Here is a 22,551-nt window from a genome sequence, read left to right on the forward strand (position 1 = left end):
CGTGTGAAGCGGCATTGGGTCCCCCATCCCAACGCCTCCCAAGTTGATGGCTGCCTGCCTATATAAGGCCGTCCGTCACTCCAGTCTCTACATTCCCTTCCTTGCTTCGCCACGGGATTCACGTCTCCCTGCTGATAACTACAGCCTTTTTATTTAATCCACGGCTTCTCCGCTGTTTTATTGTTCATTTATTACGATTATAGTTATTGTGTAGGTATTTTAGACTTACTTTACATTGTTCAGGTACCCATTTCCTTTATCATTCCAACCGTACCCGCATTAACATGTCTATCGAGGTGATCACCATCGATCAAAGAACTGTCACTTATCGAGTGGTTTCCATGCCCGGAGATGGCACCTATCTTTTCCATTCTCTTTGTTACATATTGCACGCCATATCAGGCTCACTCTTGATATCTGGAGAAACATTGTGTCTTATGTATTGAATGACTGGGACAGGTTCAAGGTGTGGACTGATGACGGTACAGTAGATAATTATACTACACAGGAGCACTATGTGTGTATATATATATATATATATATATATATATATATATATATATATACACATACACACACATATATAAACATATATATATATACATACATATATACATAATCACAAACACACACACACACACACACATACAAACCGGATTCCAAAAAAGTTGGGACACTATACAAATCGTGAATAAAAACTGAATGCAATGATGTGGAGGTGCCAACTTCTAATATTTTATTCAGAATAGAACATAATCACGGAACAAAAGTTTAAACTGAGAAAATGTATCATTTTAAGGGAAAAATATGTTGATTCAGAATTTCATGGTGTCAACAAATCCCAAAAAAGTTTGGACAAGGCCATTTTCACCACTGTGTGGCATCTCCCCTTCTTCTTACAACACTCAACAGACGTCTGGGGACCGAGGAGACCAGTTTCTCAAGTTTAGAAATAGGAATGCTCTCCCATTCTTGTCTTATACAGGCCTCTAACTGTTTAATCATCTTGGGCCTTCTTTGTCGCACCTTCCTCTTTATGATGTGCCAAATGTTCTCCATAGGTGAAAGATCTGGACTGCAGACTGGCCATTTCAGTACCCGGATCCTTCTCCTACACAGCCATGATGTTGTGATTGATGCAGAATGTGGTCTGGCATTATCTTGTTGAAAATGCAGGGTCTTCCCTGAAAGAGATGACGTCTGGATGGGAGCATATGTTGTTCTACAACCTGAATATATTTTTCTGCATTGATGGTGCCTTTCCAGACATGCAAGCTGCCCATGCCACACTGACTCATGCAACCCCATACCATCAGAGATGCAGGCTTCTGAACTGAGCGTTGATAACAACTTGGGTTGTCCTTGTCCTCTTTGGTCCGGATGACATGGCGTCCCAGATTTCCAAAAAGAACTTTGAATCGTGACTCGTCTGACTACAGAACAGTCTTCCATTTTGCCACACTCCATTTTAAATGATCCCTGGCCCAGTGACAACGCCTGAGCTTGTGGATCTTGCTTAGAAATGGCTTCTTCTTTGCACTGTAGAGTTTCAGCTGGCAATGGCGGATGGCACGGTGGATTGTGTTCACTGACAATGGTTTCTGGAAGTATTCCTGAGCCCATTCTGTGATTTCCTTTACGGTAGCATTCCTGTTTGTGGTGCAGTGTCGTTTAAGGGCCCAGAGGTCACGGGCATCCAGTATGGTTTTATGGCCTTGACCCTTACGCACAGAGATTGTTCCAGATTCTCTGAATCTTCGGATGATGTTATGCACAGTTAATGATGATAGATGCAAAGTCTTTGCAATTTTTCGCTGGGTAACACCTTTCTGATATTGCTCCACTATCTTTCTGCACAACATTGTGGGAATTGGTGATCCTCTACTCATCTTGGCTTCTGAGAGACACTGTCACTCTGAGAAGCTCTTTTTATACCCAATCATGTTGCCAATTGACCTAATTAGTGTTTATTGGTCTTTCAGCTCTTCGTTATGCTCAAATTTACTTTTTCCAGCCTCTTATTGCTACTTGTCCCAACTTTTTTGGGATTTGATGACACTGTGAAATTTTGAATCAACATATTTTTCCTTTAAAATGATACATTTACTCGGATTAAACGTTTGATCTGTCATCTACGTTCTATTACAAATAAAATATTGACATTTGCCATCTCCACATCATTGCATTCAGTTTTATTCACAATTTGTTTAGTGTCCCAACTTTTTTAGAATCCGGTTTGTATAAACATATATATACATACATATATACATATATACATATACACACACACACACACACACACACACACACACACACACACACACACACACATATATATATATATATATATATATATATATATATATATATATATATATATATATATATATATATATATACACACATATATACAGTCTTTGGGGTGCGAGCAACTGTTGCTGGGGGTGCCAGAATCCATGGAGGAAGAAAAATGAAAAACATTATTTGTACAAAATCTTAATTTATTTATCCATTCCTAAATAATTAAATGGACAGGCTATTTCGTATCAGTGTAATATGCTGCTTGTTAAAACGGATGACTCCCGCTCTTACATGCAAGTCTGCGTGGATATTATGAACTATCGTTTCAGTTCAAGTTCTATTTAAATTTTAAATAGAAGGAATTTTTATTTAGTCGACAGAATATTATTCCGGAATAAATCAACTCAAACCTTAAATAACTTATAATATTTTGCTCTCCATAAAAATATATCCTGGCTAAATTATACAAGTTAGAAATAAAGTAAACGTTAAAAGAACAAACATTCAAATTTCTTTACTCTTATGTAATTTTATATAAAAAATAAAGTGAAATTTTAAATATCCCAAAAGATTTTGCTCTCCATAAAAATATATCCTGTCAAATTATACAAATTCAAATATGAACATGGTGCATAGCAAAACCTGGAAATATAAATAAAATTTGTTCTTTTCAGCAATACCAAATCAAATCATTCAGTTGTCTTTTCTCGTATGTCATTTTATAAGAGCTGGACGTGTGGTATCTTTTTTTGGCAACAAGTTCGTTTATGTTTGGTGTGAGGTTCTGTGTTGTGGAGATTCTCAGGATGGACTGCAATCGAGAAGAGCTTCTCACACAGATATGTGCTACCAAACATGCACAAGGTTCGAGCCGCATGTAGACGGAGCTGGAACATTTGTGCAGGAATGGAGTGAATAAACTGTGCAGGCCGTGCAGTATCGTACTTTGCCTTCAGTGTGCCATTACACTGCAGCTCAATCACATCCATCTGAATCTGCACAGGTGCAGTTTCCACATCGACGGCAAATGGGTTGCGAAACAACTCAAAATTCTTTTTTTGTTCTTCAAAGTCACCAAAGCGCCGTGCGAACTCAGTGCGCTCAGTTTATCAGCAAAGTGCATATTTGGGAACACCGCAGTGCGACTTGGTTCAACATTACTTGGCAACAGGGAAAGTGGGGCAAGTTGCACTGGTGCATTTGTGTCTCCCATAAAAGTAGCTTTACTTGAAATCACTTTGTGATTTTGCACGGGTAAAAACGTCTGCTGAAGTGCCAGATTCTTCGTTAACTCTTCTGCTTTCTGTATCTTGTGCATTGCATTCAGGTCTTTCAGGTTATCTTGATGTTTTGTCTCATAGTGCAGTCTTAGATTAAATTCTGTAATTACAGCCACATTAGCTCCACAAATGAGACACGGGTTTACCGGCAATGTCAGTAAACATATACTCAGCCTCCCATCGGTTTTTAAAGGCTCTATGTTCAGAATCACTTTTTCTCTTCTGCATCGTGGGCTAGCTTCGCAATAACTTGCAGCATCATAAGCTAGACTTGATTAACGCGGTAAGTGTTCGGCAAGGCAGCTGAAGCGCTGCATTATGGGATCTGTAGTTTATTGTGTTACCAGCACTTCACATCCCCGGGCCATTAATAACAATAATACAGTATATAAAATGATCTCGTGGGCTGGATATAATTACACACCGGGCCGAATGTGGCCCGTGGGCCTTGAGTTTGACACATACGGACTAAATAGAACTTGAAAAGAAATATTTTTTCGAATGTGATTGAGCAATTCAGATCGAGTTGACGCGCACTACAGTACATCGAGCCCGCGTGCTATTGTGGTTTTGCCTGCGTGCCTCAATAAGTTACCCTCCCCTCGCTCTTACTTTTTTACCGTTCATCTAATGAATACACTGAGTATGGCTTTACCAAAACAATCATTGATCGCGAATAAAGTATCCATTATTCATAAGGCTTCAATTGGTGATCTGTCTTTCTGCGTTAACCGCATATTTTTTCATTCGTCTCAAACCAAGGGGACGCGAGGCTAAAATGAATCGAGAAGCGTGCGTACATACTTAGTGCATCCGCTCTCGGGAATCGAACTTCGGACGTCGGCGCTAGAGGCGAAGGCTCTACTATTGTGCCACGGCGTGAGGTTTGTCTATTTGAGCGTAGCAGTGTAATTCGGTTTTTGTTCAGCACTCTTTGGAACTGTTGCTTTTTGTCTGTGCACTGCGTCAGTTCACGTGAGCTGCTGAATATGGTTTTATATGTCACTCGCTCACTTCTAATTGCTTCGCTGCCTTCTTAATTATATAATGCATGTTTTCTTCAGCGCTTTTTGTAGCTCTTCCTGGTTTTCTACGTAATGCATGATTACGTGAGAGGCGTGAAGATGTCACACGAAACTCCGCCCCCCGCTGCTTTCGAGCTCAACTCCATTACAGTAAATGGAGAAAAAAAGCTTCTAGTTATGACCATTATGTAGAATTTCAAATGAAACCTGCCCAACTTTTGTAAGGAAGCTGTAAGGAATGAACCTGCCAAATTTCGGCCTTCTACCTATACGGGAAGTTGGAGAATTAGTGATGAGTCAGTGAGTCAGTCAGTGAGGGCTTTGCCTTTTATTAGTATAGACTAGTAAAATACCAAGCTTCAAGAGCGGAGAAGTAGTGTGTTAAAGAAGCAATGAAAAAGAAAAGGAAACATTTTGAAAATAACGTAACATGATTGTCAATGTAATTGTTTTGTCACTGTTGTGAGTGATGAGTGTTGCTGTCATATATATTATATATATATATATATTATATATATATATAAAAATACATATATATATTTGCACACACACACATAAACATATATATATCTATACATATACACATATATATACACACACATATATACATACATATATATATCTACATATATACACACACAGCTATTTCGTATCAGTGCAATACGCTACTTGTTAAAACGGATAACTCCCGCTCTACGTGCAAGTCTGCGTGGATATTATGAACTAAATTTTAAATAGAAGGAATTTTTATTTAGTCGACAGAAATATCTTTGGTAGGAATGGTAAAACAGACAGGAATATTATTCTGAATAAATCAACTCAAACCTTAAACAACTTATAATATTTTGCTCTCCATAAAAATATATCCTGTCTAAATTATACAAGTTAGAAATAAAGTAAACGTTAAAAGAACAAACATTCAAATTTCTTTACTCTTATGTAATTTTATATAAAAAATAAACTTAGATTTTAAATATCCCAAAAGATTTTGCTCTCCATAAAAATATATCCTGTCAAAATTATACAAATTCAAATATGAACATGCTGCATAACAAAACCTGGAAATATAAATAAAATGTGTTCCTTTCAGCAATAACAAATCAAATCATTCAGTTGTCTTTGCTCATATGTCATTTTAGAGCTGGACGCCTGGCATCTTTTTTGGCAACAAGTTTGTTTATGTTTGGTGTGAGGTTCTGTGTTGTGGAGATTCTCAGGATGGATTGAAGGTGCTCATCAGTGAGGCGACTCCTGTGTGCTGTTTTGTTAGTCTTTATCACTGAGAAGAGCTTCTCACACAGATATGTGCTACCAAACATGCACAAGGTTCGAGCCGCATGTAGACGGACTTTTTTTTGTTCTTCAAAGTCACCAAAGCGCCGTGCAAACTCAGTGCGCTCAGTTTATCAGCAAAGTGCGCATTTTGGGAACACCGTAGTGACGACTTGGTTCAACATTACTTGGCAACTTGACCATTACGCGTAGAATTTCGAAATGAAACCTGCCCAACTTTTGTAAGGGAGCTGTAAGGAATGAACCTGCCAAATTTCAGCCTTCCACCCACACGGGAAGTTGGAGAATTAGTGATGAGTCAGTGAGTGAGTGAGTGAGTGAATGAGTGAGTGAGTGAATGAGTGAGGGCTTTGCCTTTTATTAGTATAGATTATTAATTGTATTGTGAATATATTTGCCTATATTTACTCTTTTGTTATATTTTTTACGCTTGGGATTTAAAGTTCTGCCATAACAATATTTTTTTCGCGAACCCTTTTTATAAAGCACACAAACCCCTGGGGAATCACGGATACATAGTATCTTTCTTTAACAATGAATACTTTAAGGGGCTTTACAGTAGGCAGCTATAGTACAATTATTCAAAAGTATTTATTTAAGCAAGCATCACTGTAAGGGGCTTTACAATACACAGGAATCAAAAACAAAGTTTTAGGAGCAAACACTGTATTTTCATCAAGTTTCACGGCTAAGCAATGCATAGCAGTACACTTTCAGTACAATCCACCAACACAAATGATTGTCAGCACTATGCACCGAAATAATCAGCTGCTTATTTGAATAAGATATGCCTTACAAAAATAGCATGTTTGAAAACTAGAATGGCACAGATATTGTAATGCAGTTCTCAAGAACAGAAGGATAGCAGTGTTTGCTGGTGAGCACCAAATGGCAAGGTTTCCTACTCTTGCCTGTTGCCTAACTTGCATTGCATAGGACTCTCATTCTTCACCTTTGTGGTTTTGGTGGACTGAGCCAAATTGGGCTACGCTGGAAACAAAAACACACATACTAGGCCTTGTCAATTGAAATGATCTATGAAATGTAAATTCTCTAGTGGAGAAAGAACCAGAACTTGCACACAAGGTTGAGAAATACTGATCACATATACACTGCTCAAAAAAATTATGGGAAAACTTAAGTCACATACTGAATCTCGATGAATTAATTATTTAAGTGGAAAATCTTTACTGAGTAATCTATGCAATTCATTGAGAACAAAATGATTTAACAACAATGTCAATGGAAAACAAAATCAGCAACACACGTTGAGGGCTAGATTCAACATCCCACCAAAAATCTAAGTCAAAAATTGAAATCACAGGCTGATCCAACTTGCGTACTTGCGCACAACACATGATGTGACTCAGAAGTGTGTATTGACCTCACATGCCCGTATGTACTCACTGCAACATCTGGGCATGCTCATGATGAGACAGCAGATGGTGCCCTGGGGAATCTCCTCACAGACCTGGATCAGGGTATCAGTGAGCTCCTGGACAGTCGGTGGTGCTACTTAGCCATGAATGCACCGATACATAACAACCCAGAAGTTTTCTTTTGGATTCAGCCCTTGAGAATGTGTGGCCAGTCAATGGTGCCAAGGCCTTCATCATTCAGGAAATGTCTGTACACTCTGGGCACATAATTGCGGGCATGGTCTTGCACCAGGAGGAACCCAGGGTTCACTGCACCAGTGTAAGGTTTAGCAATGACCTAGCACATGAAAACCCATGCGACCCTCAAAGGATATGCCTCCCCAGACCATCACTAACCCACCGCCATACAGGTCATGCTGGATGATGTTGCAGGCTGCAAAATGTTCACTACAGAATATCCAGACTCTTTCACATCTTTCACATGTGCTCAGTGTGAACCCGCCGTCATTTCTGAGCAAACCTTCTTACAATGGCACATACAGTATAGATGCTACCAGTAGTGACAGGGACATAAGCAAAATACAAATTTAGAGATGAATCAGTCAGGAAGGATAAAAAGAGAGCAATTGTCTGTTGTCACCACCTGCAAAACCATTCCCTTTTTGAGTGGTGTCTTGCTGTTACCTCTCCAGTGCACCTTATGTCACTTTCATCTGCAGCAAAGCAGGTGAAGTTGATTCACAAACGCTTATGCTTCTTCAGATTGATATCTCTGAAGCTTAAATGACTTGGTGTTAGACTGTGACAATTAAGTGTTCCTTTAATTAATTTGAGAAGTGTTCTTGGTATCACTTGTATGCAAGAGTGGCTGCCCTCAAATTCATGAGTTTCGCAGGCAGATATTGAGATACTCAGAAGCTCCTAGATGGAGGTTTTGTAATTTGAATTCCAACAGATGTGAGGGCTGCCACACTATGAAAATTTTTGACTATTGTTTGGTGCCCACACACTATAAACTATTCAGGTTACTTGAAGTTTTTAGAAACCCTGAATATGGTCCTCAAAAAGGTACCCTCTACTATCTCTGTAACCCTAATTGGAAGCTTCAACATTCACGAGGGGAGTGGCCTACCTTATCTGAATGTGTGTGGTAAATTATTATTGTGTTGCTAGTCATTAATTGTCCTCATTGAACATCAATTTCCAACACAAGGATGGTAATAAACCTTGTAACAGACTAACTTGGGCCAAATACACCAATGTTGTATATGTGTTGTTAGGTTTGAAGCCATTATGTTCAGAACACTTGGGTGAAAAGGTTACGAGATGCCAACCAATCATTAGACAGAAGTGACCTGGCCTAAAGAATAACATGCCCAATGGACAGATCTGGAAGATCCAAACAGGTAGTGGGAGGTTGTTGAAAACAGCTAGAGAATGCCTGTTTGGAATTAATTTAACTCTCATCACCACAACATTTTCACCTGTATTTTGGAAGAGATCAGGGATTTACTCTGAATGGACTAGGCTCAATACCTCAGTAGTGGAGTCAGCTGCAAGGAGGTGTAGCCAAGGTTGTTGATGCCAAAGGGTCTCCAGATGTGACTGAGAAGAACTGGCAAGCCAAAAACGCATCATGTAGACCATTGTTCAAAGAGAAAATCTGTGTTTGTTAGAAGTTTTATCAAGACCACAGAGACTGTCATGTGGATAGCAAGAAAAAGCTTCTGTTAAACTATTCAAAGACTTGGGAAGGACAAATGGGATAATGACTAGGCTATTTCTTAGCAATGGTTCAACAGGGATTACTGTTACATAAAAGAAAGAGCATTTGGAGAAACTCCTTAACCCAGTGGATATGCCCTTGTCTAGGTACGCAAAGGATGGTTGGGTTCAAGTCTCTCTTTATGGTGGAGTTTCAAAATATGAAGATAGTGCAAGAGAACTGGCAGACTGGAGTGAGGCTACACATTTTTAAAATAGGTCAACAGAGTGTTTTTCAATTACTAGTAGATCACATTTCTTAGCCTCTCTGGTAAAACCTATGCCAGAGTACGGGAACAGGAACTCTTTAATGATTGAACCTCATGCCCAGGAGGAACAATGCAAAAGAGTAATTTACATTTTACCCATTCACATATACTGTATATGAGTGGTTATTGAAGTTTGCCACTTCTGTATTCAAGTGCTTTATGGATCTGCAAAAAAGCTATGGTAGTATATCTTGTGGTATTGCGTGGAAAATGCTCCAAGATTCTAAGATTCTTGGGCTGCTTCTGCAAACCATTCAATCCCCATATTTCTGGAGTAAGTGAGAGGTTTGTGCATCTCATCTGTCCTCCTGTTTGTGATTTTCATGGATAGGATACCAAGTTACAACTGAGTACTGAAAAGTATTCGGCTTGGAAGGCTACGGACTGCATCTTTATGTTATGTACTTAAGTTCTCGGCTAGGTATCTGCAAATAGGCCATCGTAGTTCTTTCACAGATAAAAGTACCTACTTTTCTTACAGCAAGTGGTGAGCAGGTGACCTAAGCTGAAGTAATATGTGGTCTTATCTAGGACTGATGAAAAAGGAGATCATGAGATTTTGACTGTTGCACTTGACCATGATGGTAAAGTGGAAGCCAAGTACTCAGACAAAGCAGTCTGTAGTCCACACTGGTTCTGGGTACTTAATGCCCAAAATTAGGCTACTTCGCAGGCTCCTCATTCTGCAATAGAATGAGGATAATTAAAGGCAGATTTTGGATTTGAACTGCTGTTCCTCAGAATTGACAGGGATGGTAATGCTGGTTTAGGATTTATATAGGATAACCTCTGCCATGTGAGAATAAGATCCAGGGCAGAGGAAAGGGATTCTCTCTCTCTCTCAGCAGGCTTGGAAGCATATGAAAATTACCCAGGAGGTGGTAGAATAAGTTGATGGGAATAGGCTGGCCTGTTCAGCCCAGCTTAATGTGTTTCTATCACTAAAGGACAATTGATAAATTAACTCTACTGGACATTTCTTGATTTTATAATGATTTCAGTTGAACTGCTATTCTTGTCTGTGGTGGGCTGGTGCCCTGCCCGGGGTTTGTTTCCTGCCTTGCACCCTGTGTTGGCTGGGATTGGCTCCAGCAGACCCCCATGACCCTGTAGTTAGGATATAGCTGGTTGGATAATGGATGGATGTTATTCTTGTAATAGTAAAAAGAATGAGCTAAGCACTTAATGTTTTCATTTACATTACAAGTAAAAGTTGCTCTGATCTCACTTATCTTCAATCAAATTCTCAAGCTGTATTAATATTTGTAATAAAATATAGATGAAAGACCAGGGACTTCAACTAAGCCACAGAAGAGAAGCAGCATGTAATATATTAAAAAGAAAATGGAATCCTCTGGAGTTAACTGAATTAAAATGAAATGCTAGTCTAACATACAGCTGAAACAGGAATTAGACACTTGGAAGATGATGTTCAGTTCTGTACCAGAGATGGTAAACAAGTTTAGCTCTCAGTATAAACCAGACACTTCAAAGACATCATCACCCTTAGGCAGCGGAAACCACTGGGAAAAGTAAAGGATGAAAACTACATTAAAACAGAGGCATGAAGAACACATAAAAAAATATGTACAGGCTGAAAAACTATGCAAGTGTAATTTATGTAGAATGATATAATGTTCACTAATTGGCCAGAAGTGGAAAGATGAATGAAATGTAGGCTTTAAAATTGTAAACATTTTATATGACTGACAGCACAAACAAAAATTCAAATATAGCAAACTAAAAGATGCTTTAAAACATTTTATCATACATGATAAAAAAAAAATGACTGTCAGAGTCCATTTGTAATATGTTACTTTTCAAATACTAACATACACTCCTAGCAGTATAAATATGATTTTAAACATCACATAAAGGAACAAAACAAGAATATTTGCAGTCTATTTCTGCAAAATATGTTATTGTTCAGAACTGTAACATTTTGACATCATTACTTTTTGTATAGTTATCTAAGACGTCACTCCAATATCACATCATAGATACTGTATTTTAATGACAGACTAATTTAATTATTACATAATCAACGTAAAATAAGGGAACAGGTGCACGGACTCTTAGTAATTCCAAGTAAGCAATCAGTCCTTCAGTAAAGAGCACTGTCAAACTGTTTCAGCCAGTCATTTAATGAAGAGTGTAGTAAAATTCAATAATGACGGAGAATCAAAAGTTAGTTTCTGAATAACTGTCCATTGCTGAATGCAAAATACATACTCATTCACAATGGACTACGTTTATAGTTGACAACCAACCTAACCAAAATTTGTTTAAAATGTTAAAAGAAAAATGAGAGTGAATTACCTGAGAAAAACCAATACAAGTTAATGTATAAACTCTGCACAGCTATTGATCAGACTTGCATTCAGACTTGCCCTAAACCTGACACAGACAAGCAGTACACAAGTTGTCACACAGAACACCTTTATTTATAGCTGTGGAGCATTTTTTTCTGCTCCCCAAGGCACAGTACATAAAATACAGCACAGTCCTCTTTTCCTTCGCTCTTCTCTCCACCACCACTACTCTCCCAGCAAGCTTTTCCAACTTCCTCCCAACTCTGAATCCCCAAATTGAGTGAGGCAGTTCCTTTTATTCAGGTAGCTCATCAAGATTATCTGGAATTACTCCCAAGTGTGGTAGAAGTCCACTATAGGGCTCTGCAGCTCCCACCCACAGAACCCAGCAGGGCTGTAATAAACTCCAGCTCTCAGCGTACCCTGCAGGGAATCCATGGTGCCATAGCCACCCAGGAGGGCTGCCCTCTAGTGTCCCCTGGGGAGGTACTGCCTCACCAATGCCCTCTCCCCCAATCCTTCCATTCTGTTGGCATCCTGGGCAGGTAATGGCTGTGACCACCATTCATAACATATATATATATATATATATATATATATATATATATATATATATATATATATATATACTATTTTTAAAGTGTGTGGGTTTTTGAAAGTTAAATTCAATATTAAAATGTTTTTATTACTGAATAAATATGATATGGTTTATAACATTTTATAACTTTCTATGAAAGTTAGTCCCAAGTATGCTTGTTTATTATTATTATATACTTAAGAGGGATATTCATGAGGCCAAGATCAGCACAACATTGTTTACTTCTACCTTTAAACTGAAATGCTCCCAGCATGTTTGTATATATTGTCACAGGAGGCTAGGAGCGAGACCCAGCCGGGACACCTGGAAGGACCGAGAGGTCATCTATTTGTCCCCTGGGCCACGAGGGGGCAACTACCCTGGATGATGAGGGGACCACAGGGATGGAGCAAAGAGGCTCAAACCCACTGGGGCCTGTGGCCACCGCCAGGGGGTGCCCTGAGCGTCGTGGAGCCTGGGAGATCAACACTTCCGCCATACCTGGGAAGGTGGATGGAATGCCTTATAGGGACACCCGGAGTGCTTTTGGGTGCAAGGGCAGCACTTCTGCCACACCAGGAAGTGCTGCCAGAAGAACGTCATCAAGCACCTGGAGCATATCTCGGGGGGAAATAAAAGGGGACTCCTTCCTACAGTCGGGGAGCTAGAGTTGAGAGTGGGAGCAGAACGAAGCTCCCAGAACAGGAGGAAGAAAGGCTGCCCATGGACATTGGAGAAGCCCGTGTGGAGGGGTGTTTGGTGCTGTGTGGGACTTTTGTGGAGAACAAATAGTTTAATAGACGTATGTGGCAGTGACATCCGGTGTCTGTCTGTCCGTGCTCTGGCTTCATATTCCAGCCCTCACCCCCAGGCCACCAGGACGAGCTCTCCCGACAGCATAGACGTGTCCCGAGTTCCAGCAGGGCATCATGGACTCTGTAGTTTTTATACCTAGCCCTGCTGGATACCTTGGAGACCACAAGGAGTCGCTGTAGGGAGGCTCATGGAGTCGTATATGCCCTATAACCTGGAAGTACGTCATAATCCCTGGACCTGGAAGGAATGAGGAATTGTGGACTGTTGGGCAGGAACACCTCCAGGTCAGGGAGTATAAAAGGACTATGGGAGCTTCCAGATAGCGAGCTGAGCTGGGTGGTAGGAGGGCAACGCGTCTGGGAGTGGAGGATTGTTGAGTTATTGGATTTATTATTGAGTATTGTTATTTATGAGTAGTGTGGAGTGGAGGATGCTTAGTGCACGTAATTCTTATAATAAAAAGAATAATTATTGCAGGTTTACCTGGTGTCTGGCGTGGTACCTGAGGGTTCAAGGGAGCGATAGCGCCCCCCTACTTTCACTATATATATATATATATATATATATATATATATATATATATATATATATATATATATATGTATGTGTGTATTGCATAATTTACTGTCAAATAATGCAAAGGGTATGCAACACGTGTTTTGCCCTAATTTGGGCCCATCAAGCGTACACACTCTACTGCTCCCTTCTCAGAGATCGAACCTCGGACATCAGTGACAAAGCCCCTTTACGCTGCGCCATGGCGTTTGGTTCGTTTATTTGACAGCCTGTAGGTCCGGAGTAATTGCATTCATTGCATTCTTAGTCCCGACCTGAGTTGTGTGGGTAGTTACTTACCAGGTAATGCTTGTGGCGGATGTTTGCCAAATGGCAGGTAACCACCCACACAATTCAGGTCGGGACTCAGAACACAAATGCAATGAATATATATATATATATATATATATATATATATATATATATATATATATATATATATATATATATATATATATATATATATATATATATATACACTGCTCAAAAGAATTAAAGGAACACTTTTAATCAGAGTATAGCATAAAGTCAATGAAACTTATGGGATATTAATCTGGTCAGTTAAGTAGCAGAGGGGGTTGTTAATCAGTTTCAGATGCTGTGGTGTTAATGAAATTAACAACAGATGCACTAGAGGGGCAACAATGAGATGACCCCCAAAACAGGAATGGTTTAACAGGTGGAGGCCACTGACATTTTTCCCTCCTCATCTTTTCTGACTGTTTCTTCACTAGTTTTGCATTTGGCTACAGTCAGTGTCACTACTGGTAGCATGAGGCGATACCTGGACCCCACAGAGGTTGCACAGGTAGTCCAACTTCTCCAGGATGGCACATCAATACGTGTCATTGCCAGAAGGTTTGCTGTGTCTCCCTGCACAGTCTCAAGGGCATGGAGGAGATTCTAGGAGACAAGCAGTTACTCTAGGAGAGCTGGAGAGGGCCATAGAAGGTCCAAAACCCATCAGCAGGACCAGTATCTGCTCCTTTGGGCAAGAAGGAACAGGATGAGCACTGCCAGAGCCCTACAAAATGACCTCCAGCAGGCCACTGGTGTGAATGTCTCTGACCAAACAACCAGAAAGACTTCATGAGGGTGACCCAAGGGCCCCATGTCCTCTAATGGGCCCTGAGCTCACTGCCCAGCAGCATGCAGCTCGATTGGCATTTGCCATAGAATACCAGAATTGGCAGATGCACCACTGGTGCCCTGTGCTTTTACAGATGAGAGCAGGTTCACCCTGAGCACGTGACAGAAGTGAAAGGGTCTGGAGAAGCCATGGAGAACATTATGCTGCCTGTAACATCATTCAGCATGAGCAGTTTGGTGGTGGGTTAATGATCGTCTGGGGAGGCATATCCATGGAGGGTCAACACAGACCGCTACAGGCTTGACAAAGGCACCTTGGCTGCCATTAGGTATCAGCAGGAAATCCTTGGACCCATTGTCAGATCCTATGCTGGTACAGTGGCTCCTGGTGCACGACAATTCCTGGCCTCATGTGGTGAGAGTATGCAGGCAGTTCCTGGAGGATGAAGGAATTGATACCATTGACTGGCCACCACACTTTCCTGACCTAAATCCAATAGAACACCTCTGGGACATTATGTTTTGGTCCATCCAATGCCACCAGGTTGCACCTCAGACTGTCCAGGAGCTCAGTGATGCCCTGGTCCAGATCTGGGAGGAGATCCCCCACAACACCATCTGTCATCTCATTAGAAGCATGCACCGATGTTGTCAGGCATGTATACAAGAACACAGGGGCCATACAAAGTGCTGCGTATAATTTTGAGTTGCTGCAATTCAATTTTGGCAAAATGGACTAGCCTGCCACATAATTTTTTCACTCTGATTTTTGGGGCGTCTTTGAATTCAGGGCTCTGTAGGTTGATCATTTTCATTTCCATCAAACGATATGGCATCCTTTCGCTCCTAACACATTACCCAGTCTATATCAGTATAGATATCCAGGAGGATTTCTTTTTCCCATTGAGATCTGATGTGTTTTCAAAGTGTTCCTTTAATTTTTGAGCATTTTATATATATATATATATATATATATATATATATATATATATATATATATATATATATATATATATATATATATATATATATATATATATATATATACTAATAAAAGGCAAAGCCCTCACTCACTCACTCACTCATCACTAATTCTCCAACTTCCCGTGGGTGGAAGGCTGAAATTTGGCAGGTTCATTCCTTACAGCTTCCTTACAAAAGTTGGGCAGGTTTTATATCGAAATTCTACACGTAATGGTCATAACTGGAAGCAGTTTTCTCCATTTACTGTAATGGAGATGAGCTTCAACGCCGTGGGGGAGTTTCGTGTGACATCATCACGCCTCCCACGTAATCACGCAGTACATAGAAAACCAGGAAGACCTCAAAAAGCGCTTAAGAAAACATGCATTATATAATTGAGAAGGCAGCGAAACAATAAGAAGCGGCGAGTGACATATACAACCATATTCATGAGTTCTGCTACTTGAAACAAAGCACGATGTAAACCTACACTTTAAATTAAGTTCATAGACAGGCTGCGCTGGCGCTTGTAATTTAGTGCCCCCCATATAAGGCCGTCCGTCAGCGGCAATCCAATAGCAAACTGCCACGGGTAAATATTCACGGGTGAAGGACTGTGCTTATGGAGAGGAAGATGAGATGGTCAGGGTGGTGTTTGACACAAACTCAGCAAACTGCGAGAGAAAGTTTTAAGTGCCAGGACTAAGGTAACATTAAATACAGCCATGGACATAGCACGAGATGGCACCAGCACAGCTGGGAACCTTCGATGCATGTACACCGAGTGGCTCACGTGAACTGACGCAGTGCACAGATAAAAGCAACAGTTCCAAAGAGCTGAACAAAACCGAATTACACAATTGAAAAGGCAGCAAAAATATGAAGCGCTGATACATACAAGCATATTCATAAATCCAACTACTGCGGAAACAAAGCACACGTTGGAAAAAGTCAATGTCCCGCTAAAGGAAGACAGTGTAAAAAACCCGTGCATGCAGTGTGTCAGGTCTCAGATAAAGAAGAAGACGAGCTGTTTATTGATGCAGTAAGAAACGAATCGATGAATGAAACCTGTCATCTTTACAACGATTGACAAACACGGAATGTAACTTGAACACAACACATCCTACAAATACGAACCTGATTGAAAGAAATAATGATAATCAAATCCTTGATGACAGCAACACTCAGTAACACTCACAAAACAAATACTGTATATTGACAGTCATGTTACGTTATTTTTAAAATGTTCCCTTTTCTTTTTCTAGCTTTTTTAACACACTACTTCTCCGCTGCAATACGCGGGTATATATATATATATGTATATATATATATCCCGATCTACATACTCGAATAATGGATACTTTATTCGCCATCAATGATTGTTTTGGTAAAGCCATACTCGGTGTAATCATTAGATGAACGGTAAAAAAGTAAGAGCGAGGGGAGGATGACTTATTGAGGCATGCAGGCTGTAGTGTGCGTCAACTCTATCTGAATTGCGATCACATTTGAAAAATATATCTTTTCAAGTTCTATTTAGTCCATATGTGTCAAACTCAAGGGCAGGGCCACATCCGCCCGGCGTGTAATTATATCCGCCCGCGAGATCATTTTATATACTGTATTATTGTTATTAAGCCCGGTATATGAAGCGCTGGTAACACAATAAACTACAGATCCCATAATGCAGCGCTTCAGCTGCCTTGCCGAACACTTACGCGTTAATCAAGTCTAGCTTATGATGCTGCAAGTTATTGCGAAGCTAGCTCACACGATGCTGAAGAGAAAAGTTGATTCTGAAAATAGAGCCTTTAAAACCGATGGGAGGCTGAGTATATGTTTACTGAACCCGTGTGTCTCATTTGTGGAGCTAATGTGGCTGTAATTACAGAATTTAATCTAAGACGGCACTATGAGACAAAACATCAGGGAGTTCTGTGTTGTGGAGATTCTCAGGATGGATTGCAGGTGCTCATCAGTGAGGCTGAAAGACCTGAATGCAATGCAGAAGATACAGAAAGCAGAAGAATTAAATAAGAATCTGACACTTCAGCGGACGTTTTACCCGTGCACAATCACAAAGTGATTTCAAGTGAAGTTGCTTTTATGGGAGACACAAATGCACCAGTGCAACTTTCCCTGTTGCCAAGTAATGTTAAACCAAGTCGTCACTACGGTGTTCCCAAATCGCACTTTGCTGATAAACTGGCGCGCACTGAGTTTGCACGGCGCTTTGGTGACTTTGAAGAACAAAAAGTCCGTCTACATGCGGCTCGAACCTTGTGCATGTTTGGTAGCACATATCTGTGTGAGAAGCTCTTCTCAGTGATAAAGACTAACAAAACAGCACACAGGAGTCGCCTCACTGATGAGCACCTGCAATCCATCCTGAGAATCTCCACAACACAGAACCTCACACCAAACATACACGAACCTGTTGCCAAAAATAGATGCCAGGCGTCCAGCTCTAAAATGACATATGAGCAAAGACAACTTAATGATTTGATTTGTTATTGCTGAAAGGAACACATTTTATTTATATTTCCAGGTTTTGTTATGCAGCATGTTCATATTTGAATTTGTATAATTTTGAAAGGATATATTTTTATGGAGAGCAAAATCTTTTGGGATATTTAAAATCTAAGTTTATTTTTTATATAAATTTACATAAGAGTAAAGAAATTTGAATGTTTGTTCTTTTAAGTTATTTAAGGTTTGAGTTGATTTATTCACGAATAATATTCCTGTCTGTTTTTACCATTCCTACCAAAGATATTTCTGTCGACTAAATAAAAATTCCTTCTATTTAAAATTTAAATAGAACTTGAACAAATCGATAGTTCATAATATCCACGCAGACTTGCACGTAAGAGCGGAGTTATCCGTTTTAACAAGCAGCGTATTGCACTGATACGAAATAGCTGTGTGTGTATATATGTTGGATATGTATGTATATGTATATATATGTTTATATATGTGTGTGTGTGTATGTATATATATATATGTGTGTGTATATATGTGTGTGTATGTATGTATGTGTGTATGTATATGTATGTGTATATATGTAGATATATATATGTGTATATGTATAGATATGTATATATATATGTTTATGTGTGTGTGTGTGTGTAAATATATATATATGACAGCAACACTCATCACTCACAACAGTGACAAAACATTACATTGACAATCATGTTACGTTATTTTCAAAATGTTTCCTTTTCTTTTCATTGCTTCTTTAACACACTACTTCTCCATGTTGCCTGGTATTTTGCTAGTATATATATATATATATATATATATATATATATATATATATATATATATATATATATAGTGCATCCGGAAAGTATTTACAGCGCATCACTTTTTCCACATTTTGTTATGTTATAGCCTTATTCCAAAATGGATTTAATTCATTTTTTTCCCTCAGAATTCTACACACAACACCCCGTAATGACATGAAAAAGTTTACTTGAGGTTTTTGCAATTTGCCATGAAGCTCAAAATTGAGCTCAGGTGCATCCTGTTTACCCTTATCATTTTTGAGATGTTTCTGCAGCTTAATTGGAGTCCACCTGTGGTAAATTCAGTTGATTGGACATGATTTGGAAAGGCACACACCTGTCTATATAAGGTCCCACAGTTGACAGTTCACGTCAGAGCACAAACCATGCATGAAGTCAAAGGAATTGTCTGTAGACCTCCGAGACAGGAGCGTCTCTAGGCACAAATCTGGGGAAGGTTACAGAAAAATTTCTGCTGCTTTGAAGGTCCCAATGAGCACAGTGCCCTCCATCATCCGTAAGGGGAAGAAGTTCGAAACCACCAGGACTCTTCTTAGAGCTAGCTGGCTGTCTAAACTGAGCGATCGGGGGTCTTAGTCAGGGAGGTGACCAAAATTCCCAATGGTAACTCTGTCAGAGCTTTTTTTTTTTTATTTTTAATAAATTTGCAAAAACCTCAAGTAAACTTTTCTCATGTTGTCATTATGGAGTGTTGTTTGTAGAATTCTGAGGAAAAAAATGAATTTAATCCATTTTGGAATAAAGCTGTAACATAACAAAATGTGGAAGAAGTGATGCGCTGTGAATACTTTCTGGATGCACTGTATATATATAGTTTAAGTGGAAGTGTTTTCTAAATTTTAACCCTGTGCTGCTTAAAACCCTAGCATGACAGAGAAAGTCTGATTAGATATTTGAATTCAGCAATAAAAAAAAAAAAATATATAAGATCCACCAGTATTGATTGAAGTGACAAAATAAAAAAATACATTTTGATACCTGTTGAATTAGGTTTTGGGCTGAACAGAAACCTGTCTACAACTACCCTGTAATTCCCTGCTAGGAACACCATTCATCAACAAAGAGTGACTGAAAACTAACTAAATAAAATACTGACAAGGAAAAAAAAATTTGCATAAAAAAAGAAAATGGTACATCATATAATTTAGTGGACACCTGTAATTCCTGTAAATTAATTAAATAAAGATACAGCAAAGATTTCTTTAAATAACAGGTATAAATCTTCCTTACTTCAGTAGTTCCAAGGTTTTATGATCTAGAGTCAGCCTGGGATTTCCAGTTAGGTCCAGTTCCTGTAGTTTTGGAGGCAGATTTTCAGGTAAGGTGATCTCACTCAATTCATTACAACTCAAATCAACACACTGCAAAAACAAGAAAATATATTATGTAGGATAGAATCCTGGAACATTAGACTCCAAATGTTTTCTTATCTTGATTGATTTATTTGCACACATTATTTTACAGAATGCAAATCAAATTTTAAACATAGAATTTATTTCTCTGTTTTAATTGCGAATGATCAAGTGTACTTTTTTGCACTACTTATGTGAATTATTGCAGATTCAATAAACACATTAATTTGGCTATCATTCCATGTTTCAGCTGTCCACAATATACTTACAGAAAACATGAAATTACACAAAAATGAATAAAGTTTTTGAATATAAAAAATGTGTACAAGTACACAAGCAAAGGTATGTTAACTCTCTGGTATCAGATTTCTATTAGAAACAGAACCAAACTTGAAATATGGTATCTGAAATTATTCATTTTCCTATTATCCTCTAAATATATATTTTGGGGTCATGGCTAAAATGTAGATTTATTATTTTATCAGTCCACAGCACCTTACACCAAAACATTTCTAGTTTTATTTAAGTATTGCTTTGTAAAACGTTTGTGAGGTTGTGGGAATGATTTCATCTTCCATGCAGAATATTTTTTTTTATTACACAGTTCTGTGCTCCACTGCCCTGATGTCAGCAGCTATATTAAATATTTTTCTGCATCTTGTACATCTTGCCTTTAATTGAGCAGCTCTCCTCACCTTTATTTTTTTTAAATTATTCTTAAAGTGTTAAGATATCTTTTAGATATCTTTGAATTACCTTCCCCGCTTCTATTTCCTATTTTTTCCAAGTCCTCAAACAGTAGCTTAGTGGAATTTGCTGTTGTATATAGGCACAACATCCTTGGAGGCTAGAAAAATTAGTGTATTTGCTCAATTTTTAAAATATGTTATCTTCATTGGCTTAATTTAATACCCATAGAGTCACATTTTAGTGTTTTCAAGTTTCACTGAACCTATGAGAAAGAGTACCCATACGTTTGTTCATCTGGTAAATTCAACAGATAAACATTATGTATTGAGTATACTGAAATGTGCTCTGCACTTGGTAGAGGTTTTGAATTACTGCCTTTCATTTGGTAATTCAGTAAACAAATGCAGCTTAACAAGGTGTGCCAAAAGCTTTTCCTACAACATGACGCGGACCGAGCAATTAAACAAAGCATTATAAAAAGTCAACATATTAACATGCAAATGTAAACTTTTAAAGTAAATAAAACATGCATGCTTATTAAAATAAGACAAAAACAAAAAGTCAATCAAATAAAGACATCTACAGTAAGTCAATTTAATTAGACAGAATGAAATCATGATTATGAGTTTATGTAAGGTTAAATCAATTAGTTAGGTACACCTATAGTTTATAGTCCAAGCATTTTCCAGGAAAAATTACACAACTTAACATACACAAATCTCATTACATGATTACATTTAACATGTAGACTAACAATTAAATTCAATTTACAAAAAAAATAAAAAATATATAAATATATATATATATATATATATATATATATCTTACTCTATTGATGGGTGTAAAGTTTCTAGTATATGTATTTGCATACAGTGGAACATCAGTTCACGAAAGTCTCACAACACGTACAAATCAGGTTATGACCAAAAAGTTTGCCAAACTTTTGCATCTGTTCACTACCACACACTCGGTTGACGAACAAGCAAGTTTCCCTTCTGGTTCGTACATGCCAATGATTTCTGCACATGTTTAGTCTCTCCCTGTACTGTACATTGTTCTCGGTGCATCACGCAGAGGGACTCTCCCTCAAAACTGTAACCTCCTCTCAACCCAGCTTCCTCCTGTGGTATAGCGGGTCCACAGCTCCCGTCAAAAAGGCCAGTTTTAATAAATAATCACCGTACTCGCGGCTTAGCAAGGGGGCGTGGTGGTGTGTGGTCAAATAGGTTCCTGAGGAGATTGTGATGTGGGCGTTTCTCACCTAAGTGTACAGGTGAGAAGTGGTCCGCATCCGTAATTGTTCCCAGGAGCTGCTGATTGCCACAACTACCACGTCTCTTCATAAATAGAAGCGCGAGTCAGCTAAAGGGAAAAAGAAGAGAACAGGAAAGAACGGGAGGTTGCAGGAGAAGGCAGGAAGCAGGAGGAGAAAGCCGGTGCAAGACAGCGAGCGAGAGAGAGCGCAGGCACACGTACATCTGAGAGAAAGCAAGCTGCTGAGCAGGGAGCCTGGGTGTTTGTCTCAGTGTTATTCAATGTTTTTACATTTGGTTTACTATTACACTGTGCACT

At 39.0% G+C, this 22,551-nt stretch overlaps 1 protein-coding gene across 1 annotated transcript in view; it reads right to left on the reverse strand.

Moving 5' to 3' along the window:
• The window catches only part of phlpp1 (PH domain and leucine rich repeat protein phosphatase 1), a 239,361-nt gene that overhangs the window by 16,705 nt on the left and 200,105 nt on the right, over window positions 1-22,551 (reverse strand). Inside the window, exon 13 of the mRNA XM_039753204.1 lies at window positions 20,168-20,298. Within this exon, the coding sequence (XP_039609138.1) occupies window positions 20,168-20,298 (131 nt within the window). The remainder of the gene's footprint in view (window positions 1-20,167; window positions 20,299-22,551) is intronic.

This window comes from Polypterus senegalus, chromosome 5 (assembly GCF_016835505.1).
Source record: "Polypterus senegalus isolate Bchr_013 chromosome 5, ASM1683550v1, whole genome shotgun sequence".
NCBI classification, from domain to species: Eukaryota; Metazoa; Chordata; class Cladistia; order Polypteriformes; family Polypteridae; genus Polypterus; species Polypterus senegalus.